Consider the following 21,806-nt stretch of genomic DNA (forward strand, 5'->3'; position numbering starts at 1 on the left):
TACACTACAGCTGCAAAGTTTAAGCAATCCTTACCCTTTGCAGTCTTCAGTGTTACCTTTTCCCTCCTCAACAGCATTATTGGTTGAGACAGCATAATCTATATCCTGGATTGCATGTTTGCAGCTAATTCCTTTCTAAAGTCACACTTCAATATCTGCTGTGAATTTTAACACACTGATGGGATTAAAAGGAAATCTTCTGCAATATAAGATTTCGTTAGATATATAGATGGAGCAGCTGAGAAAGCTAGGGTTTTTATGTCTCTTCCTTTGTTTTCAGTCAGGGCAGCTGCCTGTCTTCTTAAATGAACGCTTAAAGGTTGTTTCTTTTCTTCCTTGGCATAAAAAATAGTAAATGCCAGACCCTGCAGCAGTACTTAGCATTAAGAACTGCTCATTGCATGACTTCACCTGGCCCAAAAGGCTGCAGAAACCAGGTCCTTCCTCGTCCTGACTGGTTACTGGAGGGCTGGGTAGGGTTCACCGCTCGACTGGTTTTCACATCTCCCTTTTTGTCCTCCATGGTGGGGATCACCACCACTGGGATGAGAGTGCACTGTTCGAGTGTGCCATCGGAGGACATAACTTCAGTGTATCCGTCTTCACAACTGCATGTTCTAGTCTGTAGGGAATAAGTGTTTTACACTGTGTAACAGAAAAACACAGTTTTCTGTGAGCTATAAAGCATAGCAACGTGAATGACTGGAAGAGAATACTGTTTTGATGACTGCTAACCTGAAGAGTACCTCTTTGTATATTTTTATGCAAGTTCATACCAAATCAACAGAGATTATGCAACATTTAATTGAAAGGTAGAAGATGGTCTGAGGTTGATTTTAGCAAAGTAGTGATTAGCAAAATCTCTGAAAATACTTTTTGTTGGCATAATCTTTGCAATGCAGAGAGATGTATGGGAAGCCCTCACAGGGGTGTCTTATGCTCCAATGCAGTAGCACATACCTCACTGCAGTAAGCGTGGGGTTGACTGCACGGTGGGTTACATGACCTGTCAGCATCTGGTTGGCGCATCACTAAACAGCCCCCTGCAGGACAGAAAATCATATTTTGACATGGTAATATCTCACCACTGATGAAATTACTGATGTCTTTATTTGCTACAGTATGTAATGGATTACAATTTTATTGCTAATTTGAATTTAAGAATCTTTCTTATTCCAAGGTGAAGGATAATTGGTATCAGGTATTTTCTTATACATAGAGTAAGGATACAGCACATATATTTGAATCCATGTGCATTTTAGAGATGTGCATTTGGCAAGTGAGCCTTTTGTTTTTTTCCCCTTTGTTCCTTTGATGGATTGCTCAAAAAACAGTTTAAATATTTTGTTGTGCTTGACAGAAAAGATCTTGGTTCTCTAGGGCCCTCCTTATGACTTACATAGTGAGACTATGGCCAAAAAAAAATAAAAGAATAGTTTTTATTTCTATCTTTGCCCATTAAACTGAAAACAAAATACTCATGATATCCATTTATGAATGGATACCTGTTTTCTGCTGCTCCTCAGTAGTCACTTTTACCCATGCTACAGCTTTGCCTTTTATGAAGCCACATTTCATGCTATTCTAAGACTGATTTTTCAGAATGAAAGAAGTATTATCAGTAAAACATCTACTGAATGCTATGATACTGATGATATAGTGGGTTTCAGTCTTTTTCTTTTTTATGTAGTCCTAGTTCTCATCTCAGCTTTATGTACGGTGCAGTTATTGTTATGGACCAATACACACAGTCAGGCTTTCACTATCATTTCAGCCAGAATGACTTTGAAATATATTTAGAATAAGTCTGAACTTACCAAAGTTTCCTTCTAGCTTACAGAAGAGGGATATGCATCATGTAGTTTAACATTCATAATTCTACAGGACCAATTATCTTGCATCTCCCAAATCAATACCACTTTCATATACTGGTGTGATATGATGATGAAATCCTGATAGCTGAGGTTGGTCACGACCATAGCAGATGCAGTTAGATGTGGTTACACAGATCCAAGTGTTAACAGGATGGATGATGACAAATAAAGAAAACCCTGCTGGTTGCCATAAGTTTTCCCCACCCCCAGAAAGGAAAATCATACATCCTAGCATACAAATCACATGCCTGTGGGAATCTATGTAATAAAATATCAGTCATCCAAGGAAGCTGCAGAAGGAAGAGAGGCCTCATCACCCATGGGAAACAACACCTTCAAGTAAAAAAGAACTTTCAGCACAACAATATTATGCAAGTAAATAAATAAATAAAGGCTTTAAAATACCAACAGGACTCAGAATAAAAATTTGATAATGTCTGAATTAAAATACACTATGTTAGAGCCAAATGTGCAGCAATAAGGCAGCAAAGAAACTCAGTAATCAGAGATATGGGTTGCTTCTAGATCAAAATAGGTAATCTTAATTTAAATAAATTGGTTGGCATTAAGGATGTGCTTACAATCTCTGGGATTCTTTACTATCACCTGGGCTGATATAAAATTATTTAAATAAAAAATGTGCATACATATATATATGTGAAGATTTTCTTGATTTTGAGATCTCAGTCATTCTTAATTCATCGTGTTTTGTACTTTGGTTTGCACAAAAAGTAACTACATCCCATCGCTTTTCACAGAAGTATCCTGCTATGTTTATGTCATGGAAGTAAAGAAATAAACCTATATTAGCACATTTATTAAAATTTTGTACTTTGTAATTTCAAGGAGATATATGATATATGCATGATATTATCAAGATTTACATCTCTCTCTGCCTCTGCAGAGGCACTGAAATACAATTTAATACATAAAAGTTCTATTTGCTGTAGGGCTTGAAATCTGAAGCCCTGAAGTGCAAAGATGTCTATGGTAACAAGCAAAAACCAATGTAAAACATTCCAGGTCCACTACAGAGGATAATTGTATTTACTTTTAGTGCCACATGCTTCATAATCCTGGAAATTACAACTTTAGTATGCAAAAACATGATGATTCAAGACAACAGCACATTGATTCATACATCAGAACAAGTGTTTTTAGCAGATTCTTTAAAAAAATAGTATTTCCATTTGTTAGGAAAAGACTTTATCCACCTGTTTTCTAGGCTTCTGTGTATATATAGAAAGAGTAGTTACCTGTGACGTTTAAGCCATCTGACCTTTGGCACCACACGGTTCGAGAAGACCCCTTCCATGGGCTAGCCATCCACTTGTATTCGTAGCACTGGCCATCTACACAAAAAACATTCACTTTTCAAGAAATTTGGTGACAAGATTTTAAGCTACCACTGGCAGCAGCCACACTCATCTGAAGACCATACTCGTTATGTTTAACTGCTTTTATAACTAAGCAGGCCCCTTCTTTCTCCACCCAGCAATTTAGAAGGGTGTGTTGCATACATGGAGGTTTCAAGATCTCCCACACTTACTGGATATGTACAGAATAGACCAGAAAAGTCCTGGACAATAACTGTAATAGTTGTATACATGGAGTAAGACTAATGTAGTTAATGGACAAAACAGATGTTTCCAATAACCTCATAATGGTTGTGGCCCATCTGTTGCACAAAACTCATTTACAAGTCAGGTTCCTTTATGGTAACACTGAGCTTCAGTCAGTGCTCCAGGGCTTGGTGAAGCGGCCTGGGCTGCATCTGGCTTCACGTCTCAGCTCTGTTGTACACCTCTCATACAATGTGGGATAAATCATGAAGTCCTTTTACATCTTAGCTCCCTTAAAAAAATAAAGTTCCTTTTAGCCTGATCTGTCTTGCCTCTAAATGAACAAGAAATGTCTCTACAGAAATTTTTTTAATGTCATTGCCATATGATTAACAACAATTGAAGGTTCGATAGGAATTTAAATTTACTCTGTAAAACTTACAGATTCCTTTTTATTAATGTTATAAAACTGATAAGACAACTGTTTTTCCCATATAATAAAATTTCATTACTAAAAATGCATCATCAGTTCTCCAAAGGCTGTTTTTAGAGTGTTGATATATGATAGATAGCATTTGAAAGTTTCTCTGTTGACATTTTATATCTGGAAAACAAAAATTTAAGTGCATTTCTATGTCCATCAAATCCATATATGCCTAAATTTGATACCATAAACAGAAAGAAAACAGAATTATTGTTGTTCTGTATTATTTTCTTACAGGAAGTGGCCTCTACATATATTTTGATGCTTACCATTACACGGTCTTGTTTCCACAGCCTGTTCTGGACAGAGGTGTTGGTTCTCTAATTCCTGAATGATCACTGCCCGAGATCGGACTTGTATCCCTCCAAAGCCAAGATCCTCACCATTAACACAGGTTAGCTGACAAAGGCTCCATTCCGACCACTCTCTCAAGTAACAGTCCCCTGTCAAATAGCCATTTTAAGATGTACAATCATCAGACGTGAAGAGTTTTTGATACTGAACATGCTTTAGAATAAAATGTCCAACTCCAGTTTCTTAACTTTTTCCTCTTTATAATTCCTTTCATTCTTCTTTTTAGATGTGACTTATACTTAAGATAGTAATTTTATGCTCTCTAAATATCTGTGCAGTAGAATATAATAAAACTAATAAAAATATTATATAAAGCTTATTTGTTCTAAAGCAGAGTAGTTTCCTGTAAGATCACTTTTTGATGAATTTATGAGGAACACTCCACCCAGTGGCTGAATTTTTCCAATTTTTAGGGTATTCCACACTGTACGCCTTATGTTAAATTTACGTATCATGTTCACAATTCTCCTTTGATCTTAGAAGGAGAAAACATTGCTTAGTTTTAAAAGGATTAATTGTTGCTTATCTTCATGCAGAGTTTCTCTAAACAGACAGTAGATGCAACTGCTCGAATATTCTTTGCAATAAAGTGAAACAGGAAGGTGATTAAAATGTCTGCTCTGGCTATTTCATGATAGTATAATAGAGATTCATGAAATGTTATCTTACATTCCATAAATTTTACACATTAGTGTGAAACTAAAAAATAAAATCATACTAATGATACTAATTAGCAGGATCAGCTACAGAACATTTAAGGAAGATCTGAGGTACAACACAAGGAGCCCATTTTGTTAAAACTGCAGTAGAAAATAGGACTAGACAGTGTACAGACTCATAAATAAACCTCTTAGTACTCATTATTTCAGTGAAAGAGCTATTAAAAATTCATGCTACCTTGCATCATATTGATGACAAATATAATCAGTTATGGGTTGACCAGATGCCTGATTAATGAGGAATTTTATTTGCCAGTGTTGGGAAAGCATATGAAGAAATGAATAATTGAAGAACTGATGTACACATAATAGGAAAACAAGTAGTGATTTTTGGAAACATTAGTTGGAAAGTATCATTAGCACATCCCCACAGAGCAGTGAGATTGTTGAAGAATAGGCTCTGCCTCAGCAAAACTTCAAAAGTGAGCAGTGAGTATCTGTATTCCTTTATAAATTTGACTAATAAGAAAACATAACTACAAGCTTTTTATTCTTTCAATTTTCATTTAAGAAGTAAAAATACATGAAAATCATGCAATTGGAATGTTAAGAACAGAGCAGTGATGGAAGCCTCTCAATTTTTTATTTTCTATTTATTGAGGCAACATTACCTTCAATCCAATCTGAAATTAACTGGGGAAAAAAAAAAATCTGAGAAAGAGAAGAACTGCAAGAGAACAAAACCAGAGAACTGGTATGGAATGATAGCTACATTAGAACTGAAGGAGTTAATCTCTGCTTCTGAAGATATATTGCTAATGACTGCTGAGCAACAGCAATATACTTCAAATTCTACAAATAAGTGTTTGAAATGAACTGGAGGGGTTTTACTGGCTATTAAACAGCTGTTATGGGTTCTTAATCCTTCTCAGTATGAGGGTCATGGACCTGATAATTTATAACAGCTCCTTTAAATTCAGTCTACAAGTGCAATGATAGTGCAAGTCACATCCAGAGAGTTAAACAGATGGAAATGCTCACATTTTCTGAGATAAAAATATTAATTTGGAATAGTCCCATTAAACAAAAAAATAGACACCTCTGCTTAACTTACTTAGATACCTGTAAAAGGCATGAAGTTCCTAGCGACTGGTAAAAGCATTAATAAAGCTGTTAGGTGATCTAAGCACTTACAACAAATAATTAGCTGTAAACTAACACTCCTTCTTATAGAGTTAAGCAGATTTTATTTCAAAACATTTTATGAAAAAAATATATTTTTATTAGCTACAATCTGTGACTGAGACATGTCTTATAAAATTTAATACCTGGTACTTTTTTTAATTGATTTATTGGCATGAAGCTAGTACTGGAAAGTAAGTCTGTTGGTCATTTGATGGATGAATCCAATCAATAAAGCATGTGAAAAAGATTTAATTGACTGTGGCTAATGCTAGGCACTGATAGCTGTAATGATACCCAACCAATCTTAAAATGCAACATTTGAATAGCTTTGTTACCTGGGCAAGGGACAGTACAGGTTTCCTCAAGTATTATCTTCTTATTACCATCTATAATAGGCTCTATTTCTCCACAGAATTCCTCATCTACTACTCTGCCAACATCTTCAATGGATCCATCAAAAACCACACAGGAAATGTTCCTCACTCGTGTTCCTTCTCCACACTGAGCATCCTGGGGAAAGAGGACACACATGGATGCCGACAGAAGAAAGCACCAAAAGACTAGATCTAGTCTTGTGCTACATGCCACTGTCTCCTGTTATTTTTTTACTTACTCACTTATTCATTCCAACAGGGAGAAAAACAACCCCACAACATTTTTCTTCTGAAGCAAACACATGCAAACAAACATAAAATTCTGCTGGCTGCTACCACTGTTTCTTAAATATGGAGCTTATTGTGCCTTTGAATTGCAAACACGGTAATATCTCAAGTGAAGATCTCTTTGAGGATGCCAGTGTATTTCCACAGATATTATAATAGATTTTAATTATTAGCAAAGTTACTAAAGTTTACATTTATATTTTCAATATCTATAGGACATTACTTTATCTGTTGGGAAATATGAACTCTGGGAATAAACCTTTAGGTTTTGTATAAAAGGGGGAAAAAATTGTTTATAGTGTAATGAAGCATACCACAATTATGCCTAGATAGACAAACTCCATAACTTCGAAGTCCCATATGGCTTTTACCTCTACTTTGCATGCAGACCATTGACCATATTGCCATCGATAACAAGGTTTTACTGGACAGGGTTTGAATTGCTCCATCTGAGAAGGACAAGGCCTCCCATCACCCTGAAATGGCTGATTTATGGTCCTTCTTCTGGTCATTTTTCCTGTAAATAAGAAACAGCAATATAACTAGCAACAAAGTGGTTAGACTGAGTTATTCTTCAAGATGCTTCTATTTTGGTGAAAAGTGTTGTGTTTGAATAAAGTAATTTTTTCCACATTTGAAAAATTGGACTGTAAAGCAGATCTATTGGCTCTTGTCTGTTATATAGATTTATAGTTTTCAATTCAGACACTTTAAATTCTACCATTTGTTTGTACTGCAAGAAGTGCAGGCAGATGTCTGATTAAGGATTTCAGATTGCTGTAACAGCAAGCAAAAGTAGTAACTGCCTAGTTAAAAAGCATAGGCAAAAATACTCTTTCTGAATGTGACAATATTTTTGTGGCACTTTATTGGTGATTCTGGCTTCTCATCTGGAATTTGCTGCTAGAAGAGACCAATATGCCATGTTCTTCCCCAATTTAATTCAGAATCATGTATACCATTATTGTCTGATTGCAGCATCAGAAGCAGCTTGCAAGTCTCCCTCACTGACTGTCTGGATAATGTGACATGCAGATTTTGCAGGAGATAGAGGATTCTTCACTCAAGCCCAAAGAAAACTGCAATACAACAGGCTTATCCAACATTAATCTTCCCTTCAACCAGGAGTAGCATGCTGCACAGTATCACTGAGATACAGGCTTGTTTTCAAATACTTGTATAAGCAGAATGAGGAAGACATTTTTATCCTTTTGACAACTCTTGATTCTTTCATCTTGCAGTGGACATTATGCCATTATGCTTCATTATGGAGAGGTCATGTCATATAGCCAGAAATTTTATTGTGTACTAGAAGTATCGGTAAAGTGCCTGCTCTAGAGATGGCACCTCACAAAGGCTTCCAAAAAAACCAACACAGTTGTGGTATTTTAATCTATATATAGATAAATATATGAACCAAGTCTGAAATAATATGTATATATTTACACTTGTACACTGAGGCTTCTAATAATTTAAGGCATTACATAGATTTATCTACATAACACCCAGTATTAGCTGGCCAAAACAATCTTTAATTCCACATTTCAATCTGATGCATTTGGAATTGAACACCCTAATGATCGTGACATGCATGTTTTGCTGAGAGCAAGCTACACAAGCCACAGTGCATCAGCAGAACTATATCCATCACCCCGACAGCTGTGTTCACAATATCTAAATAGAAAAGTGTTTGCCAAGTACAGCCTCATCATCCTCAAATTCACAGCTGCTCCAATGGAGATGTCACAGGAGAAGAAGGATTTTCATAAAAAGTACTGGAGAAAAAACCCAAAAGAACATCAATGAGCAGAAATCTTCCTCAACTTTATTGTATTTGTATGGGTAGTCACTGGGTTTTATTAGATGGTTATTACTTACTGAAAAACAGCAGTTACTTTCAAATTCCTGCCTAATAGAAAAATTACAGCTTCAAGGATTACATGTGAGGTTGCCATCATCTGTTAAAAATACCAAAACTATTCAGGGCCAAATTCTCATTGTCTTCCGTGAGTACAGCCTCACTGAAGCATATTATTTCCATGAATTAAGGCTGATTTAAATCCCCATCATTTTCACCAGCTAGCTACATTTTCTAGTTCTGTGAAAATAGGTATTACCGCATTTATTAAAGAACAAAAAGAACCCCTCAGTCTTTAAAATATGCCAATGGTACATACTGACCTGTAAGGCCACATGTTTGAGAGCATTCAGACCAAGGGGACCAGTCAGACAGCTGACAGTTCACAGGACATTCCACAACACAGGATGTATTCATTTGCCATGTCTTCTCCAACCCAAGCTAAAAAAAAAAATACTCTGTGGTGAGCATAACACCCAGTCTGCATCACTAGTGCATGCTATCCAATTGAACAGGGTGAATGCAAGGCAACTAAAGCTTTAAGCATGAAGACATTACTAAATAAAAAGTAAAGCAATTAAGACATTTAAAAATCTCACTTCAAGATGATCCTAATGCATATCCTGACTTTTAAATACATGCTTAAATCCTATTTTCATAAATTATTTTTCCAAATTAGAGCCCATCAATGGAGGGTTTCAGCTCTACAGTATTACTTTATATGATAGGTTAAGGACAAAGTATCAGTAAGAAGCATCAATAATATATTTTGAAATAGAAATATAAAAATACTGAACTATCAGGAGCTATTAATGGCTGGATTCAAGTGATGCTAGGAGCCAGGTTCAAAACTAATAAAAGAAGGAGGATGCACTGTCAGTTTGTCAGAAAATGCTGCAGATGCTAAAAGTTTACAGGAGTTCAAAAGAGACTGAACAAGTTAATGGATGATAAATCTGAAGGTTTAAACACACAGAATCGACACAGGGCAAATGCAGTCCAAGAGATGAAAAAAGAAGTGAGGCTGAGAGGAGTATATGGAACTTGTATATGTTTGTCCTTGTTACTCTTCCTTAGGCATCTGCTTAAGCCTCTCGAGTTTTTCCTAATGTGGTAAGTTTAATTTATATATATTATGTTACCCATTTTACTGTAGGCAAAAAAAATTGACAAGACATTGATTTGTTTTTTAAAAAATATAACTTTGCATGTTTTTCTGAAATCACAGAATCATAGAATAGTTAGGGTTGGAAAGGACCTTAAGATCATCCAGTTCCAACCCCCCTGCCATGGGCAGGGACACCTCACACTAGACCGTGTCACCCAAGGCTCTGTCCTGTCACTACTGTCCCTAATGAAGAGTCCCTCCCCAGCATCCTTATAGCCCCCCTTCAGATACTGGAAGGCTGCTATGAGGTCTCCATGCAGCCTTCACTTCTCCAGGCTGAACAGCCCCAACTTTCTCAGTCTGTCTTCATACGGGAGGTGCTCCAGTCCGCTGATCATCCTCGTGGCCCTCCTCTGGACCTGTTCCAACAATTCCATGTCCTTTTTATGTTGAGGACACCAGAACTGCACACAATACTCCAAGTGAGGTCTCACAAGAGCAGAGTAGAGGGGCAGGATCACCTCCTCTGACCTGCTGGTCACGCTCCTTTTGATGCAGCCCAGGACACGGTTGGCTTTCTGGGCTGTGAGTGCACACTGAAGCCGGCTCATGTTCATTTTCTCATCAACCAGCACCCCCAAGTCCTCTGCAGGGCTGCTCTGAATCTCTTCTCTGCCCAACCTGTAGCTGTGCCTGAAATGCTTTGCAAAATCAGAATTCTCTGACATTCTTAAAGTAACAGCTGCAAATGCTGGAGGAGTATGAGAGAAGTGAACACAGAAAATAGCCAGACTTGCATGTTTCCCAAAAATACACTTCGTACTGAGCATTTCTCTTGGCAGGAATCAGCCTAACACTAACAAATGATGAAACATCCACAGGGAAGGAAGAGTATTTACAGCCATGTTTGGAGACAGTAGAGTGATTAGATGGTCCTTTGGTCTGATCCTGTAAAGCTATTTATATGTTCTTATAAAATCCTGTGGTCCAAATTTTCCCCATCCAGTGAAGGAAAGAGATAATTATCACTAACACACATAATAATATATGATGCAAGATGGAACACAACTGATGGCAAAAATATTAGCATGACAACAATAATCCCTGCAGCCTGCACAGCTTCAGAATGAGTTAAAAGGATAGGTTGATTATAGTGTGCATGACTTAAAATGTGAAAGAAAATCAATCCTGAACAATATGAATAGCTTCCCAGCATAAAAGACTGTTCACTGGCCCTCACCAGTGGACCCTTATCATCACTGAGGCCTTTCGGAATCCCAGGAGGCTGTGGACATCCTTAAGTGAATAAAGCCCTCACACAGTTAAAAAAAAAAAGGCAAACTAGACTTTTCAAAACCTATTAATTTTAATGACTTGAAAGGTTAATGACATAAAACCAGCAGTTCAGACTTTAAAAAGGAAATAAAAACACTATTTCCCACTAAATGGAAGCATAGAGCAATAATTAGACACAACATTAACATGTCCTCCATAAATAAAATACAAGTACTGAAAATGTCTAACCCCAATAGACTCACCAAATCTTAAATTTGCATTTGCAGTACCATTTATTGAGACAAATGAGGTCTTAGACCTCTGTTCTGTTTTACACATGAAAGAATGAGTTCTTGGCTTTTCTCTGTGGTACAGGATAACAATTATGCAGCTATCGCACACAGGCAACACATGAAACCTTTGCATAATCTGGAATTTGGCTAATTGGGTAAACTAAAGAACTGTGTTTGAAGTCTATATTTGGGTTAAATCTTCTGAGCAAATGCTTTGAAGCCAATTACAGAAACATGACTACTCTCTTTCAAGACTGGCTTTCTCAACTGGACTTTGGTATCTAAAGAAGGAAAAGCCCAAGAGAGATATAAAAGTGAAGGGGTGAACCATTTTACCCACAGTGATCTGCCATTTGCATGCTTCAGATACTGAAGTGCTGCTGAAATAGACTGGGGAAACTGTCAGTCTGCCAGTATTCTCACATATTCTTTTCTCATCCTTCTCCTTCCTTGATGAACCACTATTCATCTTGAAGAACTTAGAAAACATTTGGCAAAGTGTTCAGTAGTTGTCCTAAGTACCTGTTCTGCAAGTCTTTGTTCTGGATGAGTTGTGGTTTCTGATTCAAGAATGGCAAGTACTGAAGGAGTTATATCACAAGCTAGATGAGCACCCTGTACTGGTAACACATGCCAGGGGCAGCAGGCTGCCAGGCCAGCATGCTCTGCCAAACCTGTGGTCCACAAAATATATCTGTATGTGTTTATAGGAATGTTTGGCACTGCAGATTAACCTCTGCTGGAGGTTAATCATGTAATCTGACAAGTGGACTATTTGCCATTGGAACAGAAAAGTTTGCCTCATAATGCAGACAAAACTGCTGGTTTCTAGGCTTTTCTCATCTTTAATTAAAAATAAATGCATAAAAATAAGCCCATAAATGTGAATATAACCAGGAACAGCTTGCTTTAGGTGATACTATTTTCAAATACTCAAGGAAAAAACAAGCCTAGTTCTTGTGATGCGATAATTTTGTAGAGTTAGAGATCAAGTAATTCAGCATTACTGTGTCATGAGAGTTTGAAGGGAACTATGTTAACATAACAAGGACTTGGAAATAAGCTCTAGAAATTGATTCATCCTGGCAGTAATCAGGATGACTGGCTAGCTTCTTTAGCTGATTGACTGAAACAAACACAAGATCATATGGGTGCATTAGGAAACCAGAACAAAGGGGCTTGGAAGAAATGTATTTAACTACACTGATGCTCATGCCTGGAGATGGAGATAGTCAAAACACAGCATGAAGGGTTAGGTTTGGTTTGGTTTTTTTTTTATATATGGCTTTTATTATTTTCTTGAACCACATATTGTACAGGAATGCAAATATTACAAACAGGCATCTTAATTTCTTAGGGATCAGGACAGGTTTGGCTATTCTGATCTCTCTTCTTTGCATATAATAGAATCATAGTTCTGTATATGCAACTACATATAAATTTAACAAAACTTTTGTTTTATTCACACATCTCAGATAAAATTTTATGACAACACAAAGGATATTCCATTAGCTAAGTTATTACAAAATTATTCAATCTTTCTCTTTGCATCAACTTTTCTAACCAAATGCACCTTATTTTGAAATTCCCTTAATCTTTCTGCACTACCCTTATAATGCAAAAGACAGTAAACAACCAAACCAAACACCATGAAGGACTATCTGTGATTAAATCAGTAAGAAGTATGTATTCACATTTTGATAATTTCTTGGATACTCTCATGACCTGGAAGGTCACAGAGTTGGCTTTTACATCTTTAGCGCGAAGGGTCTGGTAAAATCTCAAGAGCTTGGCTTTCTTGTTAATCAGGTTAACAGGTTTTACTCCTCACAGTTATTGGATCAGCTTTTGACCTCATTGTACCACTTCTTAATTCAACAAATGGTCTTAACAGTGTGACTGGGGAGTGGACCAGAGCTTTCTACAGGACAATGTATCTCTGTATGATCTAGCAAATAAAAGCAGCAAATATGACACTATCACAGTGTTTGATGATAAAGTACCCCATTTCAGTGACATCTGACAGCCAGTCATTTACAGCAAGTAGCTTTTGAGATATTATTTTGCTACCTTAATTATTTCTCAGAGTAATAAACTTTAATTCCTTAAAAGCAGGAAAGGTCCAAAGGTTTTCTTCAATGAGATTTTAATGTACAATGTAATAATCTGTTTTAAATGCTTTTCAAAATCTTTGGTTAATAACACAAATAATTTCTTGGCTTTATGGTAGAAGAATTTTTTCCCCCTTAAAATTAAATAAAGCATATATTTTTGTATTGAAATATTCATGTGGATGGATGTTTTAAATCATGTATTGGTACGAATTAATCAATATTGCAGTCTCTTACAAATTACCCAAGAGCCCTTTTTTTTTCTTTTAACGCATTAAGACATTAACAGAATGCATTGATGCATTCATTTCTTTATTAACTTCAGAGAAGCTTGTTGGTGGGTAGCCAGATCCTGAGATTTTTCCTGAGATATAAATGATCAAGTTATGAGACTAGATCCTAAAACCAAAAGATATGTGTGAAGGAGGAACTTGGGACAAAAGGTGCCTGTCTTTGCTAAGGACTTGTGGATTCAGGAGTCCAGGATGTCAGAGGAGATTGGAGTTAGATAGGTAGGTCAGATAGACCATTACAAAACTATAGTCCAAAGTACATGATGAGTTCCTGACTCCCTCCACTTGTCCTGAAACCAGGAGAAGCAGCTACCAGCCAGGAAAGCTCAACTAGAAGGTGTGTTGATACCAAAGCTGTTGTGGAGCTCACTCAGCCTTAGTCCCCCACTGCAAGTGATTTTATTTCTGTTGTCAAGGTGGCAAGAGAATGGAAGCCGAAATGAGCTCAGTTTTCTTCCATCAGAAACACATGGGATTGCCTTTAATATAGCACTTGTGTTGTCTTCCCATTTTCCTTCACATTACTGACTCCAAGTAAATAAAAACATTAGGACCAACACGCAGAGTGTCAGAAAACCAGAGCTGTCAAATCTTAAATTAGTTTAAACATTTGCCAAATGGCTCCTTCAAAATTTAAGAGCCCCTGTCTAAAGTTCTCCATATATGTTCCTATTTAATATTGTACTCATGCTGCACAATTTTTCATAACAGCTTGGGTATCTTTTGCATTGCACAGCTGGAGAGAAGAAGTTAGCATTCAGCCTTGCTGCAGAATGGCACATGAGAAATATTTTCCAGCACATTGAGTAAATGATTGATACTGGCAGCTGCCCAAGGTTCCATGCAGAAATTGTATGAAATTAAAATGATTAGTGTTCTGATTAAGATTTATTAACTTTATTCTACTTTATTAATTATTGTGTCTTTTCCTTCAGGACATAATAATTAGCATATGTTCATGGAGGCACTTAGAAGTAACCAAAGGAAATTGTATAAAAATCCCTGTTGATGGCACAGTTCATTTCAGAGGTACTTAACAATCCATGAATAGTGTTGCAAAACATCTGGCAAAGATGGGCTACATGCTGTATAGCCCAGATGGCTCAACATTAATTAGCACCATTGAAAGGGAGCTTACTCACAGGTACCCACTCACCTCTTCACAGTACTTTAGGTCAACTGATTTGCCATCACTGCGAACACAATCGAGCATCCGTGTTTTGATACCATTACCACACACGGCCTTCTCACTGAGCTGACACGTGCTCCAGTCTGGAAATAAGGAATTCATTAGCACAGCAAACATTTTAGATAAAACTCATAACAATCCAGTCTCCTACTTAATGCTAATTTTGATTGCCTAAAATAATCCTCACAAGCAACTTTTACAAACCTGAAAGCTCATGGAGCCCAGCTGCTATACACTTTTTGAAACATCCACTTTTACTTCAAATAGTGGCATGATGCCTTCCTAAAAAGTTTGTAGTTGGTTTCATGTGCATGGAATTTCAGCAAAACACAAAATTATAGGAGAAATAAATTGCCTGAGCATGCATGCACACTCCACCCAAGTTGCAAAGCCACAGTAATATTTTCTATAGATCAAATAGCCTGAATCACTTTTCAGTATAAGCTCCACAGCTCCCTCCAAATAATAATAGAAAGCTGAAAAATCTGTCCTGCAAGGTGAATGGAAGTAAGCCATGGTCCCTGGCTGTCACTAAAGCATAATACCATAAATACCTGTCACATTGTAGTCATAGTGGTAGCAGTTTTTGTTCAAAGTGCAGACTTCTGTCTCGGTGGCAGCAGGACAAGACTTTCCATCATTTGGTTGTCTCAGGGATTCAGCTGACCTTTCACGGACACTACTTCCATTGCATGGCTTGAAAGGGAGGTTGGAAACAACTTAGGTATTTTGGCCCCCTAAAAACTTTTCATGCAACATTATAGCTGCCTTTTAAGTGATCTGTTTAAAACAATGGGGTCATGCTGTTGTGTAAGAGAAACTATTTCTTTATTATTTCAGAATTTAGTCTGCACTTGCACCTTGGTACCACCCAGGGTGGAATATCCTCTAATATCCTCTAACTTGTAACCCCTTGCTACTTCTGTAACTAGTTCATATTTCAGTACTAGTGCTTTGGAACCATTTCACTCATAAACTAGATATTGTGATGCTCACTTTCCAAATGCTATAACATAGTACACTGGAGCCTGAATACTGAGAGGTCTGAAACACATTTTTATGTTTGGTTTGCAGGTTTTTGACACTTCTTTTTGAAATTGCTGGCAGGAAGGGGAGAGAAGACCTAAAGTGATCTTTCTATGCTCAGCCTTGATCTACAGATTTTACTCATAACAGAATAGTGCCATTTTTAGTACAGTAACTGCACTCTTATGGAAAGTCTGACAGGTAGGCTCAAAGACAGACTCACAAGCTACTGGCAAAGCTATTCCACCACACAGAATGTACCCCACAGTTAAGAATGACCACTGGGGACATTATAGGTTGTGTTTTGCAACACTTATACTTAAGGGAAAATACTGGCACACTTTATTTGCAACCAGCAGTGGCACTAAAGATGACAGTAAATACAGATATTTATGTATGTAATCACTACTCAATTCAGCATCTTTGCACAATACTTCATGTACACATTTTTTAAGTACCTCCTAAAGCCACAGATGTTAAATTTCACTAGACTGCTTACCAAAGAACATTGAGACCATGATCCCCATTCAGACATAACACAGTCCTCAGGACATGGTAGCGTGCACTTTCTAGCACCAAGCGGCATCTCTTCAGGATCACAGAGGTAGTCCTCTACAGTGTCAGAAGGACCATCTGCAGTGTTTAGCATGCACCTGGAAAAAAAGAAGTGCACATAAACTGCATTTGCCACAGATTATGTACAGCAACTCTGTTCCATAGTATTCTGAAACATGTTAACATTTTGTCAGCATATAACCAACATAAAGCAATTGAAGTAATAGAACTAAGTATTGATCCATGAGTATTCAAAAAAAGCTGAAGAGACAAAAATAATCCTCTTTTTTTACAGTTAGCAGGCATATAAAGAAATACACAGAATTTAGACAGTCCTTACCAGTGACTGGCTGAAAGTTTCTGGGCAGGTGATTTACTTGCCATTAGCTTACCAGAGGTAAGCCAGAATAATGCAAATCAGCTATAGTTCAGGCATATTTTGTGCATGCTTCAACTAATAATTTTAAATCTAGAACTACTAAAACTTTTAAAATTTTATATTATTAGTATTGATCCCTAATCCACATGGAAGCTTTTTAACTACTATTATATTAAATTAGCAGACGGAGGCCCAGTTAAATTGAGAAAAGAATATGCTTAGTTTTATAGAGTGGAAGATGACAGTCTTCACAGTATTTCCAGTGAAGTGGCATCTGCTATTAACTTATCCCTTCCACCTGTCACACCAACTAGTACAGGATTAGGATCATTCAAATTAAGAGGCATTCATTTGTTTTCCAGAATTCCAAGACAAAAGCCCATATCAATAGGAAGACTTTTACACACAGAGAAGTATTTGGAGTTTCTTTAATTTGACCACATTATTTTTTTACAACTGTCATGCATTATCAAACGAAACTATTTGCTCTCTCTCCATTCTAAGGTAAACAGGAGAGATACAGCAGGAGCATATAGATTTAGCACTTTAACGGCATTATGTGATAATAAATGAGAAGTTCAATGGTTTTAGTCCCAAAGGGCTGAAACACCTTTTTTCTTTATCTTTGATGGTTAAAGTCTTTTTTTCAACGTAAACACTGATGAATTTTGACTTTTCATACTGGCGGGTTTTTAAAGAATATTCTTATGGGAATCTCTCTACATGCTACTGTGTGAGACCAGTTATGTATAATATTTCTAACCTTGTTCAAGAAAGGATTAAGACTTCAGGGAACTGAGTGTACCCTCAGCAAGTTCACTGATGACACTAAATTGGGAGGAGTGGCTGACAGACCAGAAGGCTGTGTTGCCATTCAGCGAGACCTGGACAGGCTGGAGAGTTGGGCAGGGAGAAACTTGATGAAATTCAACAAGGGCAAGTGTAGAGTCTTGCATCTGGGGAAGAACAACCCCATGTACCAGTACAGGTTGGGGCTTGACCTGCTGGAAAGTAGTGAAGCGGAAAGGGACCTGGGGGTCCTGGTGGATAGGAGGATGACCATGAGCCAGCAATGTGCCCTTGTGGCCAAGAAGGCAAATGGCATCCTAGGGCGCATTAGAAAGGGTGTAGTAGGGCAAGAGAGGTTCTTCTCCCCCTCTACTCTGTAGAAAGGTTAGTAGGTCAAGAGAGGTTCTCCTCTCCCTCTACTCTGCCTTGGTGAGGTCGCATCTAGAATATTGCGTCCAGTTCTGGGCCCCTCAGTTCAAGGACAGGGAATTGCTTGGAAGAGTCCAGCACAGAGCCACAAAGATGATGGAGTAGAAAGCCTCCTTTATGAGGAGAGGCTGAGGGAGCTGGGTCTCTTCAGCTTGCAGGAGACTGAGGGGTGACCTCATCAGTGTTTACAAATATGTAAAGGGTGGGTGCCAGGATGATGGAGCTAGGCTTTTTTCAGTGATATCCAGTGATAGGACAAGGGGCAATGGGTGTAAACTGGAGCATAGGAGATTCCATGTGAACATCAGTGTCCTGGGTTCAACAGTAGCAGTCATTTTTTCTCCTTCTTGGTAGCTGGTGCAGTGCTGTGTTTTGACTTTCGGGCTGGGAAGGGTTGCTGATAGCAAGTATGTTTTGAGTTACTGCTCAAATGTTTGGTTTGTCCAATAACTTTGTGAGTCTCATGCTCTGCCAGGGAGGAGGGGAGGCCAGGAGGAAGGAGAGACAGGACACCTGACCCAGGCTAGCCAAAGAGGTATTCCATACCACAGCACAACATGTCCAGGATGTAACCGAGAGTTATCCGGAAGGGCTGTGACTCTGGGGTTGGTGGAGGTATGGGGGGGGCGTGAAACAAGCTGTGCTGCTTGGGTTTTAAACTACGACAATCAGGATGAACTTCTTTACTGTAAGAGTGACAGAGCACTGGAACAGGTTGCCCAGGGGGGTTGTGGAGTCTCCTACATTGGAGATATTCAAGGCCTGCCTGGACAAGTTCCTGTGTGATGTACTCTAGGTTACCCTGCTCTTGCAGGGCGGTTGGACTAGATGATCTTTTGAGGTCCCTTCCAACCCTTGGGATTCTGTGATTCTGTGCCAGTTTATAAGCACTTGTGGCAGTGAAAAGAGAGCATTTAGCAGTTCACTGTGCGAACAGCTCTCATTTTTGACCTTCAAACTAAATTCACATTATGGTTTATTATTGAGATTTATAAATTGTGTATCATTTTGCAGATAGCCATTAAACAAAACAAACCCCAACCAACCCAAACTCCATGTACTGCTTTACTTGCTCTTGTACAGTATCATGTGAGATTAATTAATTTTAATTAATTTGTTTGATTTGAGCTCTAGGATGAAGAGCAAGCATAGAAGATGCCTAGACCAGGTTCAGTAAATATTTTTCTAAAGTGAAGGATGAATAGTACTGTTTTACCTGACTTTCCTTGTTTGAACACCTTCTCCACAGTTCTCTTTTAAGTCCACATTGGTCACCTTGCAGATGCTCCAGGGCTCAGTAACCCATACGTACTGGCTGCAGTCACTATGGCAGGGAACTACCTCATATACCTGGAGACCACATTGTGAGTCAGTTTTGTTGCACACAAGAAGATAAAGATGCAACAGTGATCACGCAAAAAAAAGTTAAAGCTCTTTTTTGGTAAGAGTAACAAATGTAAACTTGCTGACTGAGGACCTGTAGTAATAATAAAGATAAAACAGCTGATAGAAAACTACGGAAATAACAGAATTTAGAAGCTAAGACATCTAATGACAATTCTCTGCCCCCAAACCCATGCTATGCCATTTCCACAAAACTAACATAAAATCTGTAACTAGGCTAGCTCATGAGTACACCTTTCAGAAAAAACTGTCAAAACTTTATTTCTGTCTTTCACATCTATCTTCAGCTGTTCCATCCCATTGTCATTAATTATGGGGTTTTCGTATTTCTGAAGAGATGTGAGCACAAGGTAAGCTATACTAGTACAGGTTCACTTTATTTTTCATTATGGATACGTAAAATTGCTGGAATATATTTGCATACCAGCACTGGTATTATGTTTACATTTGAAAAAAAAATGAAATAATATGTGATACAGTAATTTATACAGTGCTCCATATATCTTCTCAAGCATACATTACAAGAAAAGAACAGACAACAAAAACATTGGAGCATAATCAAGAAGTATATGCTAAGATTATCTCTCTAAGAAACTCTTACCTGAGCCTGACGAACATTTTTTCATGAACCCAAAAGAAAAAACAAAGATAAAAAGAAAGAATGATTAGAGTGAAACATAAGTATTTAAATTGCAGTAATTTTGCTTTTATTCAAATAATACTTTACGAATTCTGCCAAGCAAAAGGCATCCTATTTTTCCTCTTCAATCTCCCTTGCTGTCACATGGCATTTTTGCAAGCTTGCTTTTGGAAGAAAATAAAAGTTTATAAATGACAACTGGTGGGAAGAGACTGTGAATTTGCCATCCTCTTTTTCAGTCCCCAACACACAATAAAACTTCTTTCGCTTTTTGCCTGTAATGAGCATCAGCTCTTCACACAGTAGGGAATGCAGTTTCCCTAAGACAAGAGAAAATCCTCCATGGCTTTGAAGGATACTAGAATTCTCTATTAACTGATATTGTTCTGACAGCATTAAGCACAATAGATTCATGGGAATAAAAGGAACTGACACTACTCATCCTTCAAAAGTTCCTAAGTCCTTTACTGAGTAGCTTAATTATGCATAAATTACTTAAAGCCCATTCCCTCAAGATTATCTTATACCAGCTAACCTCACATATTCTGGGTATCAAGTCAGCACAACTAAAATTTCTAGACCATCTAAGACTTTGTCTTAAACAAGTCCTTCATTTCTTCTCAGCAACACTGCTTGGGTAGAAAGAGGGCTGATGGTTTGACAGTTTAACAGTTAACTTGCAACAAAATATCACCAGCCACACACACACACACGCACACACACACACACACACACACAAAATAATGCCTTGCACAATGAATGCGTAGACAGACTGATGTATCAGTATGCAGCTGATCAGCCCATGCAGAAGAAAATGAACATACTCAGCATATTGGGCCCTTCTTTGAACTACATAAGCATTAACTCAGACACAAAGATGGGTGGTGTAAATGCATGTTAAGGAAGATACTGGACTCTGCACAATTTGTAGCCATGTGGAAAGTATCTGGGATTTCCAAAATGAGAATAAGGGAGCTTTAATTTAGGGAAATATCTCCATATTTTTCATCCTGGTTGGCATAGAAAGAAATACATAAACTCTTCATACACCTTTCCAGTAACATAAAAATTTGGTATTTTGACAGAAAGACAACGGAGAACTTTGTATCTCATTGCATGTGTTTAATGGTGCGCTTCTGTCCTTACTGGCATTTTTGTAACAGTGACTGCAGGCCATGGCAGTTGGGTGGTGTAAGGATTGCATACCCACCTGTTGGATAAGGGGGAAATAATGCCTGGTGCCAATGAAGAAATGGGTGTCCATATTTTTTCTAACAGTCTCAGATTAGCCTCTTCATTTGAAGTCCTCTGAAGGCCATTGGAATGATTTTATAACAAACCTGACACTACTATTATTATTGTAATTATGACGACTTTCAGCCTAGTGAAGCAAGTACTAAGCAAGTTTCATTCAGCTGTAGTGTAGTTTTGGGAATCACACTGGCATGCATGGCCCAGGAGAAAAGACGCTCAATGAGACAACATCCAGTGAATACCGTGCTCAGCCTCTCTCCAAAATACAGTCATACATGTCAGCCCTGACAGAAATAGAGCAACATTCTCTTAAAACTTGACAAATACCTTAAGAACTTTATTTCATTGTTTCACCAGCCTTACCATTAGGAAGTTTTCCCAAAGGTTTTCCCAAATCTGCTTGCAGCAGTCTAAGCTGACTGC

General features: G+C 37.8%; 1 protein-coding gene across 1 annotated transcript in view; it reads right to left on the reverse strand.

Annotated features, from left to right (window-relative positions):
* Positions 1-21,806, reverse strand: part of THSD7A (thrombospondin type 1 domain containing 7A) — a 191,866-nt gene that overhangs the window by 8,537 nt on the left and 161,523 nt on the right. Inside the window, exons 16-27 of the mRNA XM_005153055.3 lie at positions 20,091-20,096; positions 19,302-19,435; positions 16,433-16,586; positions 15,462-15,603; positions 14,875-14,990; positions 8,962-9,079; positions 7,152-7,297; positions 6,454-6,628; positions 4,190-4,363; positions 3,131-3,226; positions 961-1,043; positions 412-622 (exon numbers count right to left, since the gene is read on the reverse strand). Of these exons, the coding sequence (XP_005153112.2) occupies positions 412-622; positions 961-1,043; positions 3,131-3,226; positions 4,190-4,363; positions 6,454-6,628; positions 7,152-7,297; positions 8,962-9,079; positions 14,875-14,990; positions 15,462-15,603; positions 16,433-16,586; positions 19,302-19,435; positions 20,091-20,096 (1,555 nt within the window). The remainder of the gene's footprint in view (positions 1-411; positions 623-960; positions 1,044-3,130; positions 3,227-4,189; positions 4,364-6,453; positions 6,629-7,151; positions 7,298-8,961; positions 9,080-14,874; positions 14,991-15,461; positions 15,604-16,432; positions 16,587-19,301; positions 19,436-20,090; positions 20,097-21,806) is intronic.

The sequence above is a fragment of the Melopsittacus undulatus genome, chromosome 1, assembly GCF_012275295.1.
Source record: "Melopsittacus undulatus isolate bMelUnd1 chromosome 1, bMelUnd1.mat.Z, whole genome shotgun sequence".
In the NCBI taxonomy this organism is placed as follows: Eukaryota; Metazoa; Chordata; class Aves; order Psittaciformes; family Psittaculidae; genus Melopsittacus; species Melopsittacus undulatus.